The sequence below is a fragment of the Condylura cristata genome, unplaced genomic scaffold, assembly GCF_000260355.1.
Source record: "Condylura cristata isolate star-nosed mole 26May11 unplaced genomic scaffold, ConCri1.0 scaffold00005, whole genome shotgun sequence".
Classification (NCBI taxonomy): Eukaryota; Metazoa; Chordata; class Mammalia; order Eulipotyphla; family Talpidae; genus Condylura; species Condylura cristata.
In genome coordinates this window covers 5,331,533-5,353,727 of record NW_004567106.1, presented here as the reverse complement: position 1 = coordinate 5,353,727, position 22,195 = coordinate 5,331,533, and the positions used below count along the sequence as shown (strand labels likewise).

The 22,195-nt window shown below is 37.4% G+C and overlaps 1 protein-coding gene across 1 annotated transcript in view; it reads right to left on the bottom strand.

Annotated features, from left to right (window-relative positions):
* Positions 1 to 3,098: 3,098 nt before the first annotated feature.
* LOC101634449 overlaps positions 3,099 to 22,195 on the bottom strand; it is a 41,756-nt gene continuing 22,659 nt past the window's right edge. The window contains 8 exon segments of the mRNA XM_012720748.1: positions 3,099 to 3,268; positions 4,494 to 4,613; positions 6,607 to 6,933; positions 11,408 to 11,445; positions 15,941 to 16,088; positions 16,188 to 16,265; positions 16,365 to 16,506; positions 20,796 to 21,031. Coding sequence (XP_012576202.1) covers positions 3,099 to 3,268; positions 4,494 to 4,613; positions 6,607 to 6,933; positions 11,408 to 11,445; positions 15,941 to 16,088; positions 16,188 to 16,265; positions 16,365 to 16,506; positions 20,796 to 21,031 — 1,259 coding nt within the window.

The following is a 22,195-nucleotide window of genomic DNA, read 5'->3' as shown; positions in this document are numbered from 1 at the left end:
GATTTTAAATAACCTAAATGAACAGGTAATTAGCAGATAATTAAACATTCTGTTACACCACTTAAACCTAGTTGACATTGACTGAGTTTTTAAAGTTCTTAGGCCTCAAAGTTCATTGTGCCTATGTATTTAAATCTCTTAGAGGAATCTAAAAGCTACATTATCACATATATGAGGATGATACAGAAAACACTTAGGTATGAGAAACTGTACATTGCATAAGCATCAGACGAGAAAATAACATTATTAATTTTTTTAAAGATTTATTTTTGCATACAGAACTGGGATATAGGACAGAGGTGCAGGGGCAGTGAAAGGATTCACCAGAGATAGAGTGGAGAGCAGAACATGCAGATCGACGAAGTACACTGCTGAGGGGAGCAGCGGGCGGGTCAGGAGAGGTCTGCTTCTTCATGTGAATCACCTCTGGAGCAGGGATTGAACTCATGTTAAAGTGGCTTTAGCTTCTTAGTGCTGTGTTTTAACCTGCTGAGTCACCAGGGAGGGCCCTATTAAATACTTTTACAATATTTAGGAAAATATGTAAAATTAATCACAGTACACAGAGGAACAAAAACGTATTACTTCAACAATAATCATTCTTAAAATTTTGAATAGCCCCTTCTTTTTTATATTCTCTCTATGCAATAATTTATTTCTTAAAAGGTTTACATATGCTCATGAGTTTTTCTTTATAAAGTGTCATGAACATTTTGCAGAAGTGGGTGCCGAGTTCAGGAGGGAGGAGGACTGGGAGTGGGGCAGTGAAGAGGAACAATGAACTAATGTGGAGGATATTTGTGGGACTGGTGTTGATCATGGAGTGGAAATAAACAACTGTAGAGGATTAAACCTGTAAGCCGTAAAAGAGGGTCATAAAAATTTCTACTCAAAAAGCTATACACAAAACCACAAAGTACTGTTTTCAATGATTGAACAATATTCTAGACTTCGAATGCAAAATAATTCAGCTGTCTCTTTTCTTGCTCTTTACCATTTAATCCAACACAAGAAGAGCTGATGGGAAGTTCTCCTTTAAGAGATGAACACAGGGTGCCTCACTGTGGACACCTCATCACTGTTCTCTGAAGTTCTTAAGTTCTTGATCAAACCCTTGTAAAGAAGGAAATGGAGATGTTGACAAACTTATTTGTACATTCCTGTCTAAAAAGAATTTGAGCTTGCATTCACGTATATTCTCTGTTCTCTGAGGCCCTGCTCTCTCCTTCAGCTTCTATTAAAGTTTAGCTAACCAGGAAGGTGTCATTTGGCTCAAGAAATAAATCTGGGCCCACATTGATGGGATATGATGACCAAGATACACGGACAGGTTAGAATCACTAAAAGTTGTGTGTCTCAAGGTAGGAGGAATAGGCTGCAGGCCTATTCCTCTCAGTTTTCTTTGAATGACCTTTCTCTCATGGCCTCCCTGAATTGAAAAACAGAACCAGAATCCTTAAGTTTGTAGAGGACAGGAATGAAGACTATACCAGATCCTTGGAACCTGTCAAATAAATAAGGGAAGGTGTGCAGCACAGATACTAGGTGGTACAGTATTCTTCCATAGGGTGCTTAGGGGTTTTATGATGTTTCATAATGTTTTATGAAACCTCTTCCAACTTAAGTGTGAAAAATGAAGAACGCAGGGATTAGAGGACAGCCTTCATTTTTCACACTTAAGTTGAAGGAAGTTCCATAAAACATTAGACATTTTATTATTTTATGCTTTGGAAAGCAAATTGATAGCATTAACATTTCATGTATTCTGTGACAACTCAAATGCTGGTGACATATAATTCAGTATAAAATACTAAGTTAGCAAATGTTCCACAAAGCTTTCTCTGTGGGACAGAAGCAAGGGACAGTGACTCTTATTTTCCTCCATGTAGGTTATCTGTATCCAACCCCCCCGTGCAAGCTGTATGATTTGGACAAGTCTCTGATATAGATAGTTTCACTTACCTCATGTGTCAAGGCACCAAAGTAACAGAAGGTGCCCCATAGTTTATGATGAGACTTAAAGAATTTAATATATACAAAGAATTGAGAAAAATCTCTGACCAATCCTTTTAACCATATGTTTTAATTTATCTGTGAAATGGGTGAATACAGTTGTAATGCAAAAGTCTTATGAAAGTTATGTGTTAGTATGTGAACCTTGTGTGTTGAAACTAATGTGTCAAATGCAGACACTGATTTATGACAATGTGTATGAAACTTAGATAACATCATATTACAACAATATATCAATACCTTTTGCAAATGTGTTCAGGTCATATCAAAGAAATAAATGTGTAGAATAAAGCCTTGAGACTATTCAAAAATGTAGATAAGTGTTTATGATTCAATGTAAGGTAAACACTTGTTAAAACATTTTAAATATGTTAAATAATTGGTAACTGGTGCAATAATGCAAATTAAATATGGTAGTTTATATCAAATTCCTTCTTGCCTGACATCACAGAAGTGAAGGCTTTGAGTTGAGACACTAGACTTTAAAGTATGACAATTACTTTCAAAAAGTAATTGACCAAGTAATTTAGTCTCTCCAGTCTTTTAAACTGTGCACTATAGTTGTCCTCAAATGCTGGATTGAAAAGCTCGGTTGTGATGTTTCTTACCTTCCACTTTAATTAGATTTCATCAAATTAAAATACACATACACAAAAGCAAAGTTGAAGTTGACTTCATCTATTGTGTCTATCATGCAAAACAAAATAAAGAATTCAAGTAACAGAAATGGCAGCTTCTGGGTGTTTAAATGAAAATCTTCAAGGTAATTATGTGGCTAAGAGTTACTAAGGGGATGTGACAAGAAGTTGAATCCTTTCTATACTCAGAGGGCAGAAGTTAATGGATATTATTGAGACATCGGTACTAAGCAGGGATTCAATCAAAGCCCCCTCCAAGCTGCTGCTGAGACTGGCAGGATTTGCTGTTGTTACAGAGTAAAATGTTTGTTTGCCTAGATTTTTAACAACCATAGCACAATAATACCAAAAAGGAAGAATACACAAAAGAATTAAAATAATGCAAGCCCAAAACGACAGCCTAGCAAGATACCCAGCAGAATCTTTTAGATAGAGTAATGATGAGTACTACTTGACAGCTTTGTGCCACCTTCTGTTAGGACTTTTCCCATGACCACAGGCTTCTGTTCTCCTGAACACAATGACAGTGATGATGGCAAAGTAGATCATGCTCTTGAGAAGGAGGAGGATGTAAGTGTAATAAGCAGAGGTGTGAGTGAACTGCAGCTGCAGCAACCCTAAGAAAAGATAGGTGATTAGTTTCTTTTGAAACAATACAGCACATTAATAAGTAGGGTGACATTATTTATTTCTGATACCCTATATTAAAATCACATCCCCGTATCACCAAAACTGAAAGTTGTCTACAGCCAATATCACCACAAGGTCCAGAGTCCCCTGAATTTTGGAAAAGGATGGAAGGCCAAGGGGTGGAGCCAAATGGTTTTAGTCACTTTCTTTGTATACATATAAGAAGAAGGAACTAGAATCGGGTACTGATTTTGCACCAACCATATGAGAGACCCTATGTTAGACCTTCATACAAATGAAACTACCTATTCAATAACACAGTTTGGTATAATTATTCTCAGTTGGCAGATGAGGAAAGTATTGCTCAGAAAATGTAAGTTGTTCCCCCATATTCGTGTAATGAATAATCCAAAGCGTGGGCATTAAATTTAAGTGAAAACCCCAGATCTAGCAGTGTGACAGGGAATAAGGCATGTTGTTAATTTTTATTTATTGTCCTCCTTATGAAATAGGCTGGGGTTGGGGGTGGGGGTGAGAATATCATAGCACATTGAATTATGAAAATTCAACAAGAAAAAGATTTCAAAATATGGCCAATGGCATGTATATGAAGCTCTCAGTGTCAGTTCACGCCACTAGCTACTGGCAAGGACAAAAGACTAATAAAAATCTAAAAACAAGCTGATAGCTTGTTTTTCCCAGACATTATAAACAAGAGCAACACAAGTGAATAAAACAATTCAAAGTATATGTCTGATATGTTTGTGCACTTTAATATCAGTCATCTCATACCCAACTAGCATTTACTGTGCTAATGCAAATCACTCAGTCTATTATATGAATACATAGATTTTTCTAACAACAGGGAAGCTCAAAACCTAAGTGCTCGGGAAAAAAAAAAAGACTATAACAGCACAAAAACAAAAATGTACAAAAACTTACTACTTTCATCTTTCAGACTAAATATATTAAATATCTTTAGGGTAATTATTAGTATCTAGAAGGAATAAGAGAATGTATTAAGTGTTCATATCCACTATCTGACAGTGCATGTCTGTGATGAACATGACAGATACATACCTAGATAGATAGATAGATAGATAGATAGATGATAGATTTTTACTTTTTTACACAACTTCAAAAGTTAAGTTGATCAAGTAAAATATGTGCTGACTCATTACAGAAAATCAAGGCATATGCAAAAAAACTCACTGCTTTCATCCTTCATCACAACGGGGGTGATGAACTCAAGACCATCTTCCCTTCCCCTTGGGGTCAGACCTCCTACCACAGTGGTTGTCTCAAAGGAGGTGTTCGAAAAAGATTCCTTGACTAGAAAGAAAAGAGAGGGGGCTGTTTTACAGTCTTCAGCACACACTACCTCCTGATGACTTGAAGGGTCCACATGAAAGTGATTCATATTATTCCTAGAATCTACGGCCCAAATCTAACATGCTGAAAGAAATGTGGTTTAGAAATAGTCTCAGCTATGCAAAGTGAAGCAGTCGTCGTTTCCCAAGTAGTTGTAATGCCTACTCAGCCACATGATTTTCTAAAGCTCTGGGTTTGGCAGACATGACAAAGTATTTTTTAAAAACTATTATATACGGCCCTCCCTGGTGGCTCAGTGGGTTAAAGCACAGCACTGAAAAATTAAAGCCACTTCCGCATGAGTTCGATTCCCGCCTGCCCCGGAGGTGACCACATGGCGAGGCAGACCTCTCCTGACCCGCCGCTGCTCCCCTCAGCAGTGTACTTCGTCTGCTCCCCACTCTGTCCCTGGTGAATCCTCTCACCCTCCGCATCTCTGGCCTGTACCCCAGCTGTATATGAATAAATAAATAAATCTTAAAAAAAAAAAGAACATAATCTATGGAGAAAAAAACATAATTATAATATTATGGGCAATGAAAAGAGCTTTTTTTGTAGAGATACTGATTATTAGCAAATGGCTTTTAGACTATAAGAACTGAGAATTTATTTCATTTTCTTCCAGGGGTAGGATATTATCTCAGGTCACAATCACAGTTCTTTGATCACAGAAAACTTGAGATGAGAGTTGCATTTACATTCCTGTAAAAATGCAAAATAGCAAATAGACATAAACATTTAAAAAATTTTAAATGAATGTGGGATGAAGAAACAGTCACAACTGTTGTTTCAGTTTTTCCTCTTCCTTCCAGATGTGTTCTGTCCATAAGGTCATGGTTCTGTTATGCCATTTTATGCACTCAACAATAAAGCCTTTAGATGTGTTCTAAAAGGCGTTTGAGGTTTAGGTTTTGGTTAGTTCCAAGAAAGAAAATGTTAGTTAAATTGTGTTTAGATATTAAGTGTCCTCAAAAACTGATTTTAATGTATCTTCAAATTCTCATCTCCTCACTTCACTCCATAAAAGATAATAACTATTCTTATTATGGTCTGTTGAGTTAAAAGAATTAAGTAGCAGTTTTTTTCATAATAAAATATGTGTGTTCTGATTACTCTTTCTCAACATTGTTGAAAATTTGGATAAGATTAGTTTTATCTTCAAAATCGCTTCAAAGATGTGTGCCTCATATATGTTCTATTTTTATTTTTTTTTTAATATTTATTTATGCATATAGAACTGGGGTACAGGCCAGAGGTGCGTGGTTGGTGAGAGGCTTCACCCAAAACAAAGAGGGGCACAGAACAGGCAGATCAACGAAGTACACTGCTGAGGGGAGCAGTGGGCTGGTGAGAGATCTGCCGCGCCATGTGGATCACCTCCAGGGCAGGTGGGGATCGAACTCATGCTGAAGTGGCTTTCCCTTCTTAGTGCTGTGCTTTAACCCACTGTGTCACCAGGGAGGGCCCTCTACTTTTATTTTTTAGCAAGAACTGAAACAATAAAAAATCCTCCAGAAATGGCATTACAATATTAACAGAATTGTAGCCAGAAAAGCCTAGGGGAGAGGTTTGTTTCACAATTAAGCTTCAAATTAACACAGAATTTTTCTCCTCTTTGGTAACTACCATCACAAACTGTGATGCTTCTTATTCTTCTCTCATCATTACAAAAATCTAAAGACTATGTTTTACACTATTGCACTTCTGTTCTTAGAAGTAGAAAATTAGGTCCTATTTAGTTATAGGAGAGGAAAGTTAAGTAAATTTTTCTTGTTTCCTTTTTATATTCAAAGTCTACACTGTTTTGATTCTGTGGGTATATAGCAGGACATTTATGCTACAATTAAATATAAATTCTTAGAAAGATGTATAATTGTTGTTTTCCATAATATTTGACAGACAAGGCAATATAATCCCTTTGGGATAAAAGGATTCACAGATGATATAAACATACCATTCTTTATTGAAGGAAAAATAATCTCTTGATCAACCCCGCCTTTGTTAGACTTGTGTTTGACGACACAAACATGGTCTTTGTCCATTGAGGTTTCAGGCACGGTCAGCCAGCTGAACATGTACTTTTCTCTGGTCTTGGTGGTATTTCCCTCCTGCAACCTCAGAATTTCATCACCATTCTTTTCTTTCCAATCTATCTTAGTAACATCAGGGGGGAAATTCTCCAAAAGGCAAAGATAAGTTCCAGCCTTATGGAGGTTTATTTCAGCAATTGAAGGAAGAAAAACTGTGGACTTGGGTGATAAATCTTCTTCAAGGCTTCTGTCTGTGGGGAAAATGGAAAAGCATTAAAAAGAATTTGGAAAAATAAGTTGTTAGGAAAAATCTAGCATGGAGTAAGAGGAAAGAAAGTCATAGAATTAATGTTTGCTTTAAGTGATGCTTTATCCACAACAGTTTGTGAGTTACTTATTGCTGTACTTAACGATTAAAGGAAAAAGGGTTCTAGAGGTTATGTGCCCAAAGTCACAGCTATTAAAAGGCAGAGCCTGAATTAGAACCTGACCTTTGTTCCCTCTCCAATATGACACATGCCAATAAAACTTGTGACTTATAATTGCCCAATAAGAGGCGCCCAACATTCAAGATCACTTTTATTTTATTTTGTTTTTTCTATCATAATAGAACATGTTTTGAAGGTGGGTAGTAGTGGAGCTGTTAGAGAACAGACAATTTTGGTAAGAACTTCATAGATAGAATCTTAATTGCTTTTAAAGTTATTTCCTTTCTTAGCCTGTGAGCTTTGTTAACAACAGATTACTATGTTTTACAACTCTGTGTGACATCACTTTTTTTTAAAGACTTATTTATTTATGCATACATAATTGAGATACAAGCCAGAGGTGCAGGCGCGGTGAGAGGATTCACCAGAATCAGAGTGGGGAGCAGATCAGGCAGATCTACGAAGTACACTGCTGAGGGGAGGTCTGCCACAGCATGTGGGTCACCTCCGTGGCAGGGATTGAATTGTTAAGGGGAAGGATATCCTAAAGGAACTCTGCAGAGTCTTGTGGACTCCACCTCTTACTCCAGCTTTCTGGACTCTACCCGCTACTCCAATGATTGGAAACTACAACTCCCAGCAGTACCAGAGAGAGAACTGTGAGGACCCAAGGGCGGAGCTAAGCAGGCATTCTGGGACATTGGGGGATAAATAGGGCGCCATTGCATCTCTCCCTCTCTCTCTCAGGAAACAGCTCTTTGGACCATGTGACTCGGGGCTTTCAGTTTATTGCCAGAGCTCCAAATCAGCCAGCTGGTAGATATTTCAGTTGTTGTTTCCTTTTCTTTTCCCCTTTTGTAAATAAACCCATTTTGACCCTTTTGTGTGCGCATGCTGTACAACTGAATTTTAAGAGCATGGGTGAGGCTCTACCGACAGGCAGCCAGGTTACAGTGGGGTCCTCTGTAACAGAACTAACACTGAAGCGGTTGCCTCTAGCTTGCAGTGCTTGGTCCTAAACCGTTGCACCATCAGGGAGGGCAGGGACATCACTTATTACCTAACTATTCTAAACATAACACATTTACCTCACTTGCCCTATAAAGATCAGGTGGAAAACTGACCTTAAAAAAAGAAATCAATTATTTTAATGGAAATCTCCTCCAAGAATACTTATGAAATTATCAAATTGAACTTCCAGCTTCAAATGCAGATTTCCATGCCCAGTCTGAATCAGAATAGTTCTCTTTCTTTCTTTCTTTCTTTTTTTTTTTGTAATATGATTTCATAAGTGAACCACTCTAGGTTTTTCAGTAGAGTAATAATAAATCTGGATCAATAAATAATTTATTACATATAGAATTTAGAAGTAACATAGCAATATTCCCAAAACTTCTATGAAAAAATATATTATTTTCAGCACGATTTTTACATTAATCTTATCCAGTAATGTATCCAATTTTTCTTTCAATTTAGAAACGCTTCACCAGAAAGAAATCTTATGTGGAATTTAATTTTAAAATTAAATTCCACCTCCCTGGTGGTGCAGCGGGTTGAAGCACAGCACTAAAAAGCTTAAGCCACTTCCGCATGAGTTTGATCCCCGCCTGCCCCCGAGGAGATCACATGTGCGGCAGACCTCTCCTGACCCGCCCGCTGCTCCCCTCAGCAGTGTACTTTGTCGATCTGCCTGCTCTGCTCCCCACTCTGTCTCTGGTGAATCCTTTCACCCTCCGCATCTCTGGCTTGTATCCCAGTTCTGTATGCATACATAATTATTTAAAATTAATCACAACATTGCTTTTCGATTCTATATTTTTTCCAGACAGCTGGTATCCACTTTCTGTGAATGGCTGCTGAGCTAGCTCAGAGCTCCATGATTTCTTGTTTTCTTTTCCACATGATGAATGTCTATATAATTGGTCTAATGTTTAAAGTCATGGCTCCAGTATAGTTTGCAAATGTAATGTCAAAATAAATTACAAAATTACATAATCTACTCAAAAATATTATAATGTTACTTGATAATATATTTGTTAATTAAAAGATTGAAATTATAACTATTAGAACTCTTTGTAACTTGAATTCCAATAGAAACCCATATATTACATGGGTTATATTATATTCATTTTAGATTAGTTTGGAGTTACTTCAATAATTCAGTGGAAGAATTATTATGAAGAACTGGATTTTTCATTTAAAAATGAGAAAAATTCTTGAGTATTCCATGTCTATAGCCAAACTTGTGATATTCAAACTAAATCAGTAAGAACACAGTGTTGAGTTTTTAATCTCAAATTAAATTTCAGTATAAAATGAGTCCTGAAATTCGATTTCTTTCCTCATAAAATAATTAAGCAGGTAATTGGTTACTATGTAGTTAATGCCTATATTTAAATCTTCATGTTGCAGAGTTTTTAAGTATATTTTTTAAATTTTATCAATGTTAGTGCTTTTTATGGTCAACATAATTTTCATGGTATCTACAAAAGAAATCACGTAAAATATAAATCAGTCCCATTCATTTATATGCATTAATTTGCATGATAAATAACAAGCTGAGTTAAGTAGTGAAATTGTTAATATTTCACTAAGATTCAGTAGTGTGAATTTTATATATTTCCAAATGGCAACTACATCTGCAATTGAAGGTGTGATTTTTTTTAAAGATTGATTTATTTATGCATACAGGACTGGGGTACAGGCCAGAGGATCAGGGGTGGTTAGAGGATTCACCAGAGACAGAGGGGGGAACAGAACAGGTGGACTGTCACCCAAAGTACACTGCTGAGGGGAGCAGTGGGTGCGTCCGGAGAGGTTTGCCATGCCATGTGGGGGTTGAGCCAATGCTGAAGTGCCTTTAGCTACTTACTGCTGTGCTAATTTAACCTGCTGTACCACCAGGGAGGGACTGAAAGTGTGATATTTTAAGCCTACATGTTGGTGTTGACTTTTATTGTAGATTTTTCTTGTTACATTTATCATATAGGTATATATGTTATATCAAATTTTAAAATGAACTTCAAATTCATACTATTTCTTTTTAATTTTCATTTAATTATGTTTACTAGAACACTTTCTGTTTGAATATAAACTTTTGTTTCTGATGAATGGAAGCATGAGGCCCAAACTCATTGACTTTAAATTTTAAGGTCAAGAAATGGTGTAAAAGATGACATTGATTAAGTTAGAGGATTAAGATTTAAAGCAATGCAGGGCCTCCCTGTTGGTGAAGAGTTAAGTTTCAGCACTCTAAAGAAATCAGCAGTCACTGCAGCACAAGTTTGATCCCCAGCCAATAAGCTGACCCTCAAGACGCAGCAGACCACTCCTGACCCCTCAGAGTGTACTTCGTCAATCTGCCTGTTCCTCTCCCCACTGTCTCTGGTGACTTTTCTCACTGTCCCTGCACCTCTGGCCTGTACCCCAGTTCTTGTATGCATAAATAAATCTTCATAAAAATTTTTAAAAAATAAAATGGATTGTACACTGAATAACTAATTTTTTTTTAAGATTTATTTGTTTGTGCATACAGATTAGGGTACAGGCCAGAGACTGAGGGGCAGCGAGAGGCTTCACCAGAAACAGAGTGGGGAGCAAAACAGGCAGATCATCGAAGAACACTGCTGAGGGGAGCAGTGGGCGGGTCAGGAGAGGTCTGCCACGCCATGTGGTCACCTTCGGGTTAGGCGGGAATCAAACTCATGCGGAAGTGGCTTAAACTTTTTAGTGCTGTGTCTTAACCATCTGCACCACCAGAGAGGGCCAAGTACCTAATTTTTTTAGACAAAAAGATTTAAAGCAACAGAATAACAACAATGACGTCAGCAACACATTTTAATATAATTTTCCTGCCAAGAAAAGGATCATTGAAAAAAAAAACAAGTGTCTCAATTCATTTTTATGTGTGTGAGTGGACAGTAAGATAACTCTTACTAGAAGTACAGCTAAATTCTCTAGAAAATGTCAGCTCTGTCAGGTCCTGTTAGCTACATCAGTCTCCATACTGGCTACAACTCTCACTTGGCATTTGATTGATCAGTGGATCATCTACCAGCCCGGCACTCTCACATGTTAGACGATGTGCCAAGGACTTTATTCACACAAGATTTTCATACAAACCTTGCTGCATACATATTGTTCTCCATTCTTAATGGAGAACAAAATTGAGACCAGAAAAAAAATCACCAAACTCACATAAGTGGAAAGTGGTGGAGCCAGGGCTGCAGGTGGGCTTAGCTCCAAATTCCCAGCTGTTTTACAAAATCCTTTCTCCATCAGATAAGGAAAAACTTACCTGTAATAATCATGTTTGTCCTTGAGCCAAACGCTTTCACAGTAGTTACATACTTAAATGTGGAACACTTTGTACAAGTATACGCACATATCTGCACAACGTTCTCTATGAGGTCCTTTACCATAGGATTTGTTTTAAAATGTTGTTAAGATTTCCAATCCTCATCACATTCTTGTTATTTCTACATGCTTTGCTGTTACTCAATTTTCATTAGTTCTTGCCTTCCCTCCGTTACCTTGAAAAAGGTTGTATTCTTTGATATCTACATGCAACAAGGTTTATTTCATCACCAGATTGTTTTACAGAATAACACTACTGTGCCTCAACCCACATCAAAAACTTCAACTAATTTAGCTTCTCTGAATTCTACAGATTTTGTTGAACATGTTGTCCTGTGATTCAAGACTAGGATTTTGTTCATGTTTTATTTTACTCATAAGATCTGTTTGAGTACATCAAAGCCAATTAAGTTAATGTTGCATTATACATAAAAAAAATTAGTATAAATAAGCTCAACATCCCTACTAGAAATGAAGTGAAACAAAGATCCAAAATAAAGCCAAAAGACCAACATGAAACAAGATCTGAAAAGCAAGCTGATTAAAATGCAACTGTAATTGGAGATCACCATTATTATTAGGCATTTGTTTGAGGAGTGTACTTCATAGATCTTCCTGTTCTGTGACCCAGTCTGTCTCTGGTGAAATCTGTTCACTGCCCCTGCACCTCTGGCCTGTACCCTACTATGCATAAATAGCTAACTTTTTTTTTTTTTAAATGGATGTTGAAGTGGACATTTCTACTGCCTCCTAAAGGACTCTTGCATTAGTGTGCTTTCACTTATATAGTGGGGAAAGCATAGTATTTGAAAACTTGCAGTGCTTCACTTAATCTGATAATAAAAAGTATCGACTCCACTACATTGTTCTCCTACCTTTAAACACAAAAATTTACCCTGCGCTTCTTGGTAGATGATTACAGGCCTTTTTACTTCTGCTTTTCCTTAGTGCTTTTGAGCATCTGTTTTTCATTATGGTCTGAGAGAATGTACATAAATTTGAAAATAAACAGTATAAACAAGTGGTGAGTTTTGTGCATGTTAGTTTATTTCTTTTTCTGACTTGGGTTGATAGTTTAGTTAGGTTTATCTCAAATGTGACATGAGGGATAGAAGACTTAAAATTCCAGTTCTGTGATACAGCCATAAAATATTCAGAATTCAAACAGGATGAACATGATAATACATAATTATCCCTCAAATAACATGGGTTACCTTAATTCAATTTGTGCAAACTAATATTAAATGATATTCCTGCTACTGTTTGGTTAAAAAAAATACAGCTTTGACAAAATATCAATCTGAAATAAATTCAGCTATGAATTTCATAGATATTGCTTTAAGTTAATAGTGCTATGCCTCATGTTTATGTTACACATATATCAAATGATAGAATAAATGGGAAAATATGTTATTTTGTAAGTGGGTAATTGTCTTTTCAGTGACATCCTCATACAGAGATCCCATAGCAGCCATTCAGATACTGAGACAACTGAGAATATTGCCCTATGTAGCTGTTAGAAACATGTGAGTATTAAGATTCTGAGCAAAATGTTCTGTGAAGTTGATTTCAAAAACAAGCAGTATGCTTCAAGTGATATTTATTGATGCAATTTTTTCACTTTAAAAAATCTAATGAGTTACTGTGATCTTTTAAGAATTGCCATATCTTATGATTATCTATAATTCCCAAAATTATGTTGTCTAAAGTGTTCTTTAATTATACCAAAATAGTATAAGGTAAAATAGAAATTATGTAATCTCTTGTCTTCACCTAGAGTAAAAACTAAAATTATAATATAGAGCTAACAGAATGGTATTAGATTTTTAAGTTTATATGTGAACCTTGATCATGGGCTTTCACTTGAGGAGACTGGTCTATAGAAACAATCTTTTTTTTAATGACATAACATTAGTTTGTGACATTGGGTATGATTTTGGGGTACAATGATATAATTTTAACACAGTAGGAATAATCCAATTAAGATATAAAATAAAGTGGATACTTAACTTTTTATCTATTTCATGGTAAGTTTAAATATTCAAGTTTTAAAACAATTTTTCCCCAGATATTTCCATAGGAAAATGAATATTCTCCTTCAAATTTATAATACTTTATTTAATACTTATTATATTCCAACCATTTTAAAAGCAGGTAATAAGTTGTCTTAGGAATTAAAATTATTTTGCAAATATTAACCATTTGTTTGATCTATACACAAGATGGCAATTAATACATTTATCTGATTCCATAAAAAGCTCCAGTGAGTAATAATGTGAATTCTGAACAATTCATATTTTTATCTTGTCCCATGTCCAATCTTTATTGAAGGAATTTTTTGTATTTTATTTAATTTAACAGAACACAATTCACTTAGATGATTATGATATTGACAAAATTAATGGATGGAACTATATCAGATTTTAGTAGTGATTATTGTAACTACAAAAGGTAAATATTTAAATTATTTTACATTTCAATTTGTTTCATAATGGGAATATATTCATTGTATTTGTCAATAATATTGTTTGTTAATATCAAATAATTGTATTGATTAATAAAAATGTGTTAAGTTTATCTGTTAATTTTATTTTTTAATAACTAGTAATAACTAGTGAAACATATTATCTAAAGGATGGCTATACAGAGAGTGATAACCCAAAATCAAACGTTATCTTTTCCTGTATCACACCTACTAAATCAGTGTGTCATGACTCATATGTTTTATCTTTGTTACCATCATCTAACACCCTTCAGCCTGGGTACCTTCTCCTGCACATCCTTACTTATCAACTGAACTGCAGGGTCTGGGGAGACCTGATGTTGACATAGGCCTGACTTTAATGAGTTACACAGATTTTGGATCGCAGCTGCTTTGTTCTTTTTGAGCTGTCCTGCCCTATGTAATTCTAAAAGCTGATTAGAGAGTTTTTCCTACCCCTTCCTGACAGCCAAGCCTCTTATTGTGTGTGCTGATGATCAGTTGTTCCCTAATACACTTACAGCTTTGCTTTCCATCAGTTTTGTTGTGCTTTCTGGAGGAGATAAACCTGACATCTTCACTCTACCACAACCTTGCTGGATTTCCATCATTTGTTATTTGTTTTAATTTGCATTGCTTTTTGACTTGTGAGTGTCTTTTTATTTTCATGTACTAAAATAGTTAATATGTTCCCCTATGGCATCTTGAATTTTATTTGTAGATAGATTCATTCTGTTATCTTATGGTGCATGGCAGAGGACAGTAAAAGTTTCTGAAGACACTAAATGCTGATAGGCTGCAGAGAATAAGGTTTCTACCCTTATTCTCTTACACAGTTGAACTCAAAAACAGTTGTAGAAAGTATGTAAACAAATAGGCACATGGCTTTCCATAGGCACTAAGGGCAGATGTCCTATTAGAAAATATCACAAAGAACATCTTAATTTCTTTGCACTATTTTTATGCTTCATAAAAAATAATAGTTTTGTTTTTTTAATTATAGTTTTATATTTTGAAAGTAAAATCAGCCACATATATACTTATCATGGGAAGACAAAATTTAAATTCAGACTCATCATAGAATAATCCTCTATTGATGAATAATTAATGTGTAAATAAGACTTTGTTTAACTCTGCCAATTCTGTGTTTTTGCTTCAGAGGCAGCATGTACAAAGGTTATAAAACACACACAATCTGGAATCCAGTCTTATGCCCTGCTCAGTGATTACCAAGTAAAAACTCTCTATGTCTGTTTCCCTTATACACATGTACATAAGAATAGAAGTAACATCAAAGTATGATCACAAGCATGGGATGAGTCACACACACATAAAGGCTTTCGAACAGTGCTTACAAAAGAGCAGTCTCTAAAAAGGGGTGCCCTGGGCATCTCAAAGAAAAATCCAAAAGGAATGGAAACTAATAGTAGAATCTACCTGGGTGTGAGATCAGGTAATGTGCCAGTCAAAATCCTGGGCACAGGAGGACTGTACAAAAGCATAGAAGTTGGAAGGTTCTAACAATCCCTAAGTAGATTAAATGCCTACCCTCCTCCCCAACAAGAAGAGAGTATAAGCTCCATTCCATATTCTTCTCCAACATGTATGAAGTACTGACTTTCTTCTCAGTAAACTTACAAAGCTGGAAAAGCAGGGGATTTGGTATTTTTAAAGTAATTTTATCTTTTAGCCTCTAATTATGCATATTTGTGTGGAAAAATAAAGGTGACATTGTAAACATACTGTGATGACTATAGAAGCTGGACAATGACCAGAATATTGTCTGGCTCTCAATGGATTTCTATTTTAGTCAGATACTTATATTTGCAGGTCATCTCTGAACAGTAAAACATAAAAGTAGTACACAACTCCATTACTGCAGGAAGGGAGGCTCAGGCTGGGCGCCCAGGTGTGAGGACCATATTGGAAAGGATGTGGGTGGGCACAGACCTGGAGTGGTTTTTCGTACAGGTGATCTTAGTGATTCTAATGTCGTGGCCCAAGGTCCAGCAAGCACACTAATACATGGCTTCATCTTCTTTTTCTACAAAATTAATTCTCAAGATTGAAGAGGAAGTGGAAGAGTCTTTACTTGCTTCAAATTTGATTTTTGCACCTATTTGCTTCTGAACAGGTTTTACTGTAGATTGGGCATGCACTTGATATTCTATATTCTGGTAAGGTTTCTGTCAGTACCAGTGTATGTAATCATTGTGAAAGCTATGAGAGATCACCTTACAAGGTATGTGGGCAGTCTTAGATATTATCTTGGAGATTGATATTTCAGGTTGTTCCAACTTTAACTGCCCAATGCCAACTGCAAACAAAGAAAACTGCATGAAAATGACATACAAACAGACAAGAATAAAGAATTTTCTCAGTGTCTCCTGTAGATGGAAATGAGGGGGACACTCACAGGCCCAGAGGGAAGAGAAGATGACAGCTTCCAGGAGAGGCATCCTGTTGGCTGGCTGCTCCCAAGGAGAAGGTGAAATAGTGAGGTCCCTGTGAGCAGGAGGTCTCAGGCTAGTGCTGGGAGGTGGAGCTGGTTCTGGTGTCTGAGGGTGAAGAAGTGGAGACTGATAGTTTATCCGGGTTCTACATGGTCTGCTACAGACATGAGAAGCTCTGTGGTTTCCTGCACCATGCAAGCTGGAAGGTCTGGCAAGAGGATTTGAGATTCAGGAAGAACCTCCTGGCATGAAATTGTACATATAGGTAGGGTTCTCTTATCTCTTACTACTCACCTGCTCCCCCTGAAATTCCACAATGTAAGACCATTATCCAAACATGTGAGGACATACCTACTCTATTTAGCCCCTATGTCTGCCTTTCTTTAATGTGCTGATGACTCAGGTCTTGTATACTAAGCCTTAACTTTCTATAATACAGAAAATAAATTTGGAAGTTGCAAAGTTTTGGGGTTTTTCAACGATTTATTTATTTGTTCATACAGAACTGGGGTGCAGGCCAGAGGCTCAGGGGTAATGAGAGGCTTCACCAGAGACAGAGTGGGGAGCAGAACAGGCAGATCAAAAAGGTACACTGCTGAGGGGAACAGCGGCTGGGTCAGGAGAGTTCTGCCACGCCATGTGGTCACCTCCGGGGCAGGCGGGAATCAAACTCATGCAGAAGCGGCTTTAAATTCTCAGTGCTGTGCTTTAACCCGCTGCACAACCAGGGAGGGCCACTCATCAAAGTTTTTTAATGTGCCATAGGCATGTGCATTGGGATATTTTTATGTTTTTTTTTTAAATTAGTTAATGAGATCTTTCATGCAGATTAATCTCAGAGAAATCAAATTTCATATATACACTGTATTGCTCCAAGAAAAAGAGTCTGCAGCTGCTATGGGACAGAGCCAACTATGGAAACCAGGTTCTGCTTGCCCTGAACCTTGGAACTGTTCTTCAAACGTGGGCTGTTGTCAAGGGGAAGCCGGTGCGCACTGTTGTGACAGCAGCAGCTGCTGTTCACCTGGTCTAGCTGTGAAAACCCAGGAATTTAGACCTTGAACTACCTCCCCTGCCTCCACCCACCCTATGGGTTTTTGTTCCACAAAGCTGGAAGCGTAGGAAGGAATTCATAGACAGACTCTCAGATAAATAAAGCAAATCTTTATTTAGAGATTAAAGAAAATCTTGTTTAGAGAAAAAAAAAGAATGGAAGAGGCAGCGAAGCCAATGAGCAGCAAAAGATGCCGTGTGGGGCCCTCCCTGGTGGCACAGTAGGTTAAAGCACAGCACTAAGAAGCTAAAATCACTTCAGCATGAGTTCGATCCCCGCCCCAGAGGTGATCCACATGGCGTGGCAGACCTCTCCTGACCTGCCCACTGCTCCCCTCAGCAGTGTACTTCATCAATCTGCCTGTTCTGCTCCCCACTCTGTCTCTGGTGAATCCTCTCAGCACCCCTGCACCTCTGGCCTGTACCCCAGCTCAGTATGCATAAATAAATAAATCTTTAAAAAAAAAAAAAACAGATGCCACATGGGCCTGTGTTTAAGGAATATTTAAACTTCTTTTTTTTTTTGTCTATTCTAAAACATGCACATAGAGAAGCAACTAGTTGCCTTCATTAGCTCTTAACCTAGTAAGGAAGGAATATTTCTGTTTGAACTGAGACTAAAACTAAACTGCTTCTATTCTAGTTGTAACTAACAGACCATGAACAGAAGTACTAAGGCCATACTGCTTGGGTACCAATTGCAACTTGTTGTTATTTTATGTCTAGCATTGGGGATATTCTTCAGCCACTCTGCTCACTTTTCCTGTTACCAGAGAAAATGGTGCATGTCTCATAGGGCTCTTGGGAAAATAAATGTACTTAGACCAAAGCTCAGTGCTTAGGAAGCACTCTGTAGTGTTTGTATTCATCGGGCCACTAAACAGTCATTATATAAATTATGCCATTAATTGAAGTTATTGAATTCAAACATTTTTTTCTAAAGGTGGTTTTAAACTTAGGTAATGTGACATGGTCAAAAACAAATGACAGAGCAGAGCATGGCCAAATGTCAGCCTCACAGGGGTCAGAAATTTCTTCTCAAGAAGACATTTAACGTAACTCCAACCTCACCAATACAAGTGGACATGTTAAGAGGAAGGATGTCCTAAAGGAACTCTGCAGTCTTATGGACTCCACCCCTTATTCCAGCTTTTTGGACTCTATTCCCTACTCCAGTGACTGGAAACTACAACTCCCAGAAGTACCAGGGAGAGAACTGCGAGGACCCAAGGGCGGAGCTAGCAGGAATTCTGGGACATTTGGGGGATAAATAGGACATGATTGCATCTCGTACGCTCTCTCGCGCTCAGGAAGACTGCGTGACTCCGTGTGTTCAGTCAGCCTAGCCATAAGGTATTCCAGTTACTTTGTATCCTGCTCTCTTTCCCTGGGTTGTTTCCTATTCCTTTCCCCTTTTGTAAATAAACCCGTTATTGACCCTTTTGTGTGTACCTGCAATATAACTGAATTGTGTGCGCGCAGGTGAGGCCCCACAGACAGGCAGCCCAATCCACTCTGGGCTACCCTGTAACAGACACACCATGCTCTTCTACAGGTAATTCAGAGTAACTCAGAGCCAGCTGGGTGTCAGTACATCTGCAGTGCACCCTCATATTATGCCTGAGACTTTGAGTCATTTCTTCTACACACCCCCACCCCCAAATAGTGCATGCACATGGAGGACAGAGCCCTCAGAATCAGGTGAGCATCCTGTACCCTCATAACTAGGGGAGCAATCTTGACCCTTCCAGGGCACGTGTATGTGAGGAGATGACATTCAGGTGCCCACAGAGTCATTAAGAACTTCCCACTGACAACTGGGAGGATGTCTAGTGAAAAAGCAGTGAATATTTTGTCTTTCAAATTAAAATAAACAAATAGTAATAATGGGTTACAAAATGCAGGCACTGAGCTCAGAGACACTAAGTTCTACATATAACAATTACTTTCAAAACTATAATTGAGCAAATAATATAATCTCTCCAGTCTCTTAAGCTATGTGCTAAATTGTCCCTACACCTGAAGGATCCTAGATGGTTAAAAGGATGACCTAGTGTGCATAGACCTCTACACAGGGCAACAGGATGCATATGATTGGCAGTGCTTTTTTTGGGGAGTGAATTTACTATACTTAAAGAAGTGTCACCAGGGCCTCTCTAGTGGTGCATGGGGTTAAGTCTCACCACCATGAAGCTATCCACAGCCACTGCAGTACAAGTTCAAGTACAGTACAAGCCCCAGCCAAGGGGCTAACTCACAGGGGGCAGCATACCTCTCCTGTCTTGTCTACTGCTCCCCTCAGCAGTGTACTTCAGTACATCTGCCTGTTCTGTTCCCAACACCATCTCTGGTGAATCATCTCATCCCCTGCATCTCTGGACTGTATCCCAGTTCTTGTATGCATAAATAAATCTTAAAAAAATTAAAAATAAAGAAGAGTCACCAATAGCAGGTGCTTGTTGCAGATTGCATGTATTAAGCACCATTAATTAATCTGAATTCATAACTCTGGGAGACATAGAGCTATAACTTCATTTTCAGGTGAAGAAATGATGGCACAAAGATTCATGTTGCTTACCCAAGACCATTCAGATGTGAACAGCATGCTCAGAATTCAAACCCAGGCAAGCACTGTGCTGGTGCTTCACTTCCTCCATGCTGTGCCTCCCACGTTTGTGCAGCTTCCACGGATTAGGTGAGGGTCAAGAACCACTGGGCTTGTGAAACAAGCCATTTATTCAGTTGCCATGGGAATATGCCAAAACAAATGAATATGAAAATTTGGGCTTCAAGAGAAGTAATTTCTATCCCTTCATTTGTCTATGGCTCCCTTAGAGTCAATGTCCCATAGAAATAATGTAAATGCTAGCTCTGGGAAAGAACTAGAAATATGTACTGACTCAGTTGTGATGCTGATTCTTCAACTTTCACTTTTAGTCAGATTTCAACCATTGAAATACACAAGGACAAAAATAGGTCTTTGTTTTTTAATTTGTTGTATTTATTATGCAAATCAAAATACAGAATTCAAGAAGTAGACATAGCAGTTTCAGGATGTAAAGATGAAATCTTCAAGGCAATTATATAATTCAAGGGCTCTAAGAGAGTTTGACTAGAAATTGCATCCTGATTACTAAGAAGCCAGAGTAAATGGGTTAAACAGAACAGTAGGTAGAGATTATTGAGACATTAAATCTAAACAAGGCTTTAGTCAAATATCTCTAGTCTCTACCCCTCAAAATGGCAGAATTTGTTGTTACAAATTCTGTTTGTCCAGGTTTTGAAAAGCCATTAAGCAATAATAATGAAAAAGAAAATACAAGAACTAAAATAACCCAAACCCTGAAAGCCAGCACTACAGACTCCTCAGCAGAATCTTTTAGTGATAATAAATGATGAAAACTGCATTTCTGTTTCACAACACCCTCTGTTATGGGACTCTTCCCATTGCTACAAAATCCTGGTCTCCTGCACAGACTGAAGACGATGATGATGACAAAGTAGACAGTGCTCTTGAGAAGGAGGAGGACGTAGGTGTAGTAGGCAAAGATGTAGGTGGCCTGCAGATGCAGTGACCCTAAGAAAAATGCTGTAATTAGCCTTTTTAAATAATAGTATAATTTAATAGGGATGGGGTCACAATAATTTATTTCTGATAACTCACATTAAAGTGACATCCATGAGTCACCAAAACCTAAAGGAAATGTTTCACCCTAAGCCACCCCCAGCACAAAAGACCACAGCAGCAACAACAACAGATGCAGCATCACGTCGTCAAAGTCTGCTACAGCTTCATAGAACATTTCAAAAGATTCAAATTCTAATAAAAAGATGTCTTAAGAAGAAAAATTGTGATAAACAGCTCTTAACATTTCTTCACCCAGGCCTTTTTGTTTTTCTTCTTAGCCAATAATTTATATACATACATATATAACATATAATATACATAATATATTACATTGTTCTTCACTTTGTGCATTTTTTCATCTCAGCTGTAATCCCCTTGGGCTTCCCACCACCACTTTATCCATGTGCAATCACCACAGTCCCATGTGCTCCTCCCATCCAAGTTTTGATTCTATTCCCTTCTCCTCCCCTGTAGAATGTCTCTGGTTTATATTGTTAGTTGATGTCCTTTTTTACTTTATTACAATATTTGGTTTATTTCACTAAGCATGACCTTTTCCAGTTCCATCCATGTTGCTGCAAATGGCATGAATTTATTTTTTTGATTGCTGAGTAGTATTCCATTGTGTGTATATATATCACATCTTCTTGATCCAGTCATCTATTTTTCACCCAGGCCATTTCTGTAAAATAATCTTTTGTACCTGATCAAATGATAAATACTTACCTTGATATCTTTGCATGCAAATATTTGTTCTTATTAAATTTTTGCTAAATCTATGATATTACTATCTTCATCCCAATATAAATCTGATTGTCAGAGAGGGAAATAATTTGCATGATATCATGCATTTAGTACGTATAAGAAGCCAGATTTCAACTCCAGACACTGCAAAGAATACATTCCTTGCTACTTTATAAGTCTGTGTTTCCAAATGTAATCTATATCCACACTTCAAAAGACTAAGCATAAGTGTAAATTTTAATTGCTGATTCAGAAGACATCCCACATTATACATGCAATGATATTCCAAAAGAGAATACTCCCTGGGGATTTCATGTGTTGACAGTGGGGAGGGTGAGAGGTTTTAGAAAAAAGGTTAATCCAAAATTC